The sequence below is a fragment of the Salvelinus namaycush genome, chromosome 5, assembly GCF_016432855.1.
Source record: "Salvelinus namaycush isolate Seneca chromosome 5, SaNama_1.0, whole genome shotgun sequence".
In the NCBI taxonomy this organism is placed as follows: Eukaryota; Metazoa; Chordata; class Actinopteri; order Salmoniformes; family Salmonidae; genus Salvelinus; species Salvelinus namaycush.
The window spans coordinates 834,571-840,633 of NC_052311.1; the positions used below are offsets into that span (position 1 = coordinate 834,571).

Below are 6,063 nucleotides of genomic sequence, written 5' to 3' on the forward strand. Positions count from 1 at the left end.
GCATAACTTTTGTGAAAAATAATAAATACGAATTCATATTTGTTATTTAATTAAGATATTTCAGGGACCCTCATCTCCCCTACTTCCTGCGGCTATGAAACTAATCTGTGTATGTGACCAATAAACTTTGATTTGATTTGAATAAGTCCTTGTGGGTTTCTGGAAAATGTCTAACATGATCTATTCTATATTGATTTGATTTAGATGAAGGAAGCGTATAGTTGTAGGCTTTGCCGTAAAATAACGTTCCGCTTTAGGGGTGCCAGGAACATGCATAGGCTATATTCCATTTATTACATAAACAAAGTTAGGAGATTTCGTCTTCTTGGCCAAATGGCGCTTCTCTGTCCATTCGTGGGCTACAGATTCCGTACGCAGAGTACCGTTTCTGTTGCTCAAAAAAAATCCAGGAAGAAGTCAGAAGAAAATGCAATTTTGAATTCCCAAACCATTTGTCAAGTTGCAATCTGTGAAATGAAATTGTCAGTCTGCTTTGCCAATGTAATGCTCACATTTTCAGGTACCTGATGGCAGTTTAACGACAGACGCGCTGGAGCTATTTCCAGTCCATCCCTTTATGGAGCATCACTTTTATTGGAGAGAAGGGAGATAATAGTGTCCATGAGGAGAAGGGAGATAATAGTGTCCATGGAGAGAAGGGAGATAATAGTGTCCATGGGGAGAAGGGAGATAATAGTGTCCATGGGGAGAAGGGAGATAATAGTGTCCATGAAGAGAAGGGAGATACTAGTGTCCATGGAGAGAAGGGAGATACTAGTGTCCATGGAGAGAAGGGAGATACTAGTGTCCATGGAGAGAAGGGAGATACTAGTGTCCATGGAGAGAAGGGAGATAATAGTGTCCATGGAGAGAAGGGAGATAATAGTGTCCATGGGGAGAAGGGAGATAATAGTGTCCATGGGGAGAAGGGAGATAATAGTGTCCATGGGGAGAAGGGAGATAATAGTGTCCATGGGGAGAAGGGAGATAATAGTGTCCATGGGGAGAAGGGAGATAATAGTGTCCATGAAGAGAAGGGAGATACTAGTGTCCATGGAGAGAAGGGAGATACTAGTGTCCATGGAGAGAAGGGAGATACTAGTGTCCATGGAGAGAAGGGAGATAATAGTGTCCATGGAGAGAAGGGAGATAATAGTGTCCATGGAGAGAAGGGAGATAATAGTGTCCATGGAGAGAAGGGAGATAATAGTGTCCATGGAGAGAAGGGAGATAATAGTGTCCATGGGGAGAAGGGAGATAATAGTGTCCATGGGGAGAAGGGAGATAATAGTGTCCATGGAGAAAAGGGAGATAATAGTGTCCATGAGGAGAAGGGAGATAATAGTGTCCATGAGGAGAAGGGAGATAATAGTGTCCACGGGGAGAAGGGAGATAATAGTGTCCATGGAGAGAAGGGAGATAATAGTCTCCATGGGGAGAAGGGAGATAATAGTGTCCATGGAGAGAAGGGAGATAATAGTGTCCATGGAGAGAAGGGAGATAATAGTGTCCATGGAGAGAAGGGAGATAATAGTGTCCATGGAGAGAAGGGAGATAATAGTGTCCATGGGGAGAAGGGAGATAATAGTGTCCATGGAGAGAAGGGAGATAATAGTGTCCATGGAGAGAAGGGAGATAATAGTGTCCATGGAGAGAAGGGAGATAATAGTGTCCATGGGGAGAAGGGAGATAATAGTGTCCATGGAGAAAAGGGAGATAATAGTGTCCATGAGGAGAAGGGAGATAATAGTGTCCACGGGGAGAAGGGAGATAATAGTGTCCATGGAGAGAAGGGAGATAATAGTCTCCATGGGGAGAAGGGAGATAATAGTGTCCACGGAGAGAAGGGAGATAATAGTGTCCATGGAGAGAAGGGAGATAATAGTGTCCATGGAGAGAAGGGAGATAATAGTGTCCACGGGGAGAAGGGAGATAATAGTGTCCATGGAGAGAAGGGAGATAATAGTGTCCATGGAGAGAAGGGAGATAATAGTGTCCATGGGGAGAAGGGAGATAATAGTGTCCATGGAGAGAAGGGAGATAATAGTGTCCATGGGGAGAAGGGAGATAATAGTGTCCATGGAGAGAAGGGAGATAATAGTGTCCATGTGGAGAAGGGAGATAATAGTGTCCATGGAGAGAAGGGAGATAATAGTGTCCATGGAGAGAAGGGAGATAATAGTGTCCATGGGGAGAAGGGAGATAATAGTGTCCATGGAGAGAAGGGAGATAATAGTGTCCATGGAGAGAAGGGAGATAATAGTGTCCATGGAGAGAAGGGAGATAATAGTGTCCATGGAGAGAAGGGAGATAATAGTGTCCATGGAGAGAAGGGAGATAATAGTGTCCACGGGGAGAAGGGAGATAATAGTGTCCATGAGGAGAAGGGAGATACTAGTGTCCATGGAGAGAAGGGAGATAATAGTGTCCACGGGGAGAAGGGAGATAATAGTGTCCATGGAGAGAAGTGAGATAATAGTGTCCATGGAGAGAAGGGAGATAATGGTGTCCATGGGGAGAAGGGAGATAATAGTGTCCATGGGGAGAAGGGAGATAATAGTGTCCATGGAGAGAAGGGAGATAATAGTGTCCATGGAGAGAAGGGAGATAATAGTGTCCATGGGGAGAAGGGATATAATAGTGTCCATGGAGAGAAGGGAGATAATAGTGTCCATGGGGAGAAGGGAGATAATAGTGTCCATGGAGAGAAGGGAGATAATAGAGTTCAATGTAGAGAAGGGAGATAATAGTGTCCATGTCGAGAAGGGAGATAATGGGGTCCGTGGAGAAAAGGGAGATAATAGTGTCCATGGGGAGAAGGGAGATAATAGTCTCCATGGGGAGAAGGGAGATAATAGTGTCCATGGGGAGAAGGGAGATAATAGTCTCCATGGAGAGAAGGGAGATAATAGTGTCCATGGAGAGAAGGGAGATAATAGTGTCCATGGGGAGAAGGGAGATAATAGTGTCCATGGAGAAAAGGGAGATAATAGTGTCCATGGGCTCTTGATTTAATCTGTATTGATTTAATTACAGCAGAATTTTTGTTTTTAAATACAGGAGTCTGATTGAGACACTGTAGGCATGATGCTATTTCACTGAACATATTGTAACAACCCAGGGTTTATAAGTGTGGATATCGACTCTGCCGACAGAGCATGCTTTTGCGGCACAGTCGATAGCGCGCTGGACTTCGGGCTAGAAGGTCGAGGGTTCGAGACCTGCTCTCTGCCGTTTCATTACAATATCATCCTCTTCAGAGACGGATCTCATCCATAAAGACATGATAATATGTCACTGAACACATCATCCTCTTCAGAGACGGATCTCATCCATAAAGACATGATGCTATGTCACTGAACACATCATCCTCTACAGAGATGGTTCTCATCCATAAAGACATGATGTTATGTCACTGGACACATCATCCTCTTCAGAGATGGTTCTCATCCATAAAGACATGATGCTATGTCACTGGACACATCATCCTCTTCAGAGATGGTTCTCATCCATAAAGACATGATGCTATGTCACTGAACACATCATCCTCTACAGAGATGGTTCTCATCCATAAAGACATGATGCTATGTCACTGAACACATCATCCTCTACAGAGATGGTTCTCATCCATAAAGACATGATGCTATGTCACTGAACACATCATCCTCTACAGAGATGGTTCTCATCCATAAAGACATGATGCTATGTCACTGGACACATCATCCTCTACAGATGGATCTCATCCATAAAGACATGATGCTATGTCACTGGACACATCATCCTCTACAGAGATGGTTCTCATCCATAAAGACATGATGCTATGTCACTGGACACATCATCCTCTACAGAGATGGTTCTCATCCATAAAGACATGATGCTATGTCACTGAACACATCATCCTCTTCAGAGATGGTTCTCATCCATAAAGACATGATGCTATGTCACTGGACACATCATCCTCTACAGATGGTTCTCATCCATAAAGACATGATGCTATGTCACTGGACACATCATCCTCTACAGAGATGGTTCTCATCCATAAAGACATGATGCTATGTCACTGGACACATCATCCTCTTCAGAGATGGTTCTCATCCATAAAGACATGATGCTATGTCACTGGACACATCATCCTCTTCAGAGACGGATCTCATCCATAAAGACATGATGCTATGTCACTGGACACATCATCCTCTACAGAGATGGTTCTCATCCATAAAGACATGATGCTAAGTCACTGGACACATCATCCTCTTCAGAGATGGTTCTCATCCATAAAGACATGATGCTATGTCACTGGACACATCATCCTCTACAGATGGATCTCATCCATAAAGACATGATGCTATGTCACTGAACACATCATCCTCTTCAGAGACGGATCTCATCCATAAAGACATGATGCTATGTCACTGGACACATCATCCTCTTCAGAGATGGTTCTCATCCATAAAGACATGATGCTATGTCACTGGACACATCATCCTCTACAGAGATGGTTCTCATCCATAAAGACATGATGCTATGTCACTGGACACATCATCCTCTACAGAGATGGTTCTCATCCATAAAGACATGATGCTATGTCACTGGACACATCATCCTCTACAGAGACGGATCTCATCCATAAAGACATGATGCTATGTCACTGGACACATCATCCTCTACAGATGGATCTCATCCATAAAGACATGATGCTATGTCACTGAACACATCATCCTCTACAGATGGTTCTCATCCATAAAGACATGATGCTATGTCACTAAACACATCATCCTCTACAGATGGATCCCATCCATAAAGACATGATGCTATGTCACTGAACACATCATCCTCTACAGATGGTTCTCATCCATAAAGACATGATGCTATGTCACTGGACACATCATCCTCTACAGAGATGGTTCTCATCCATAAAGACATGATGCTATGTCACTGAACACATCATCCTCTACAGAGATGGTTCTCATCCATAAAGACATGATGCTATGTCACTGGACACATCATCCTCTACAGATGGATCTCATCCATAAAGACATGATGCTATGTCACTGGACACATCATCCTCTTCAGAGATGGTTCTCATCCATAAAGACATGATGCTATGTCACTGGACACATCATCCTCTTCAGAGATGGTTCTCATCCATAAAGACATGATGCTATGTCACTGAACACATCATCCTCTACAGATGGATCTCATCCATAAAGACATGATGCTATGTCACTGAACACATCATCCTCTTCAGAGACGGATCTCATCCATAAAGACATGATGCTATGTCACTGAACACATCATCCTCTACAGAGATGGTTCTCATCCATAAAGAAATGATGTTATGTCACTGGACACATCATCCTCTTCAGAGATGGTTCTCATCCATAAAGACATGATGCTATGTCACTGGACACATCATCCTCTTCAGAGATGGTTCTCATCCATAAAGACATGATGCTATGTCACTGAACACATCATCCTCTACAGAGATGGTTCTCATCCATAAAGACATGATGCTATGTCACTGAACACATCATCCTCTACAGAGATGGTTCTCATCCATAAAGACATGATGCTATGTCACTGAACACATCATCCTCTACAGAGATGGTTCTCATCCATAAAGACATGATGCTATGTCACTGGACACATCATCCTCTACAGATGGATCTCATCCATAAAGACATGATGCTATGTCACTGGACACATCATCCTCTACAGAGATGGTTCTCATCCATAAAGACATGATGCTATGTCACTGGACACATCATCCTCTACAGAGATGGTTCTCATCCATAAAGACATGATGCTATGTCACTGAACACATCATCCTCTTCAGAGATGGTTCTCATCCATAAAGACATGATGCTATGTCACTGGACACATCATCCTCTACAGATGGTTCTCATCCATAAAGACATGATGCTATGTCACTGGACACATCATCCTCTACAGAGATGGTTCTCATCCATAAAGACATGATGCTATGTCACTGGACACATCATCCTCTTCAGAGATGGTTCTCATCCATAAAGACATGATGCTATGTCACTGGACACATCATCC

The 6,063-nt window shown here is 43.1% G+C and overlaps 1 protein-coding gene across 1 annotated transcript; it reads left to right on the plus strand.

The window, feature by feature from the left end:
- Window positions 1-333: 333 nt before the first annotated feature.
- Window positions 334-2,471, plus strand: LOC120048771 (collagen alpha-1(IV) chain-like). The gene is made up of 2 exons (XM_038994976.1): window positions 334-379; window positions 601-2,471. Exons 1-2 carry the CDS (start codon window positions 334-336, stop codon window positions 2,469-2,471), a joined length of 1,917 nt encoding a protein of 638 aa, XP_038850904.1.
- Window positions 2,472-6,063: the final 3,592 nt, after the last annotated feature.

Coding starts and splice junctions, on each gene's coding strand:
- LOC120048771 (XM_038994976.1), top strand. CDS start 334: ATGGCGCTTCTCTGTCCATTCGTGGGCTACAGATTCCGTACGCAGA. Junction 380..600: donor CTACAGATTCCGTACGCAGA/GTACCGTTTCTG, acceptor CTTTTATTGGAG/AGAAGGGAGATAATAGTGTC.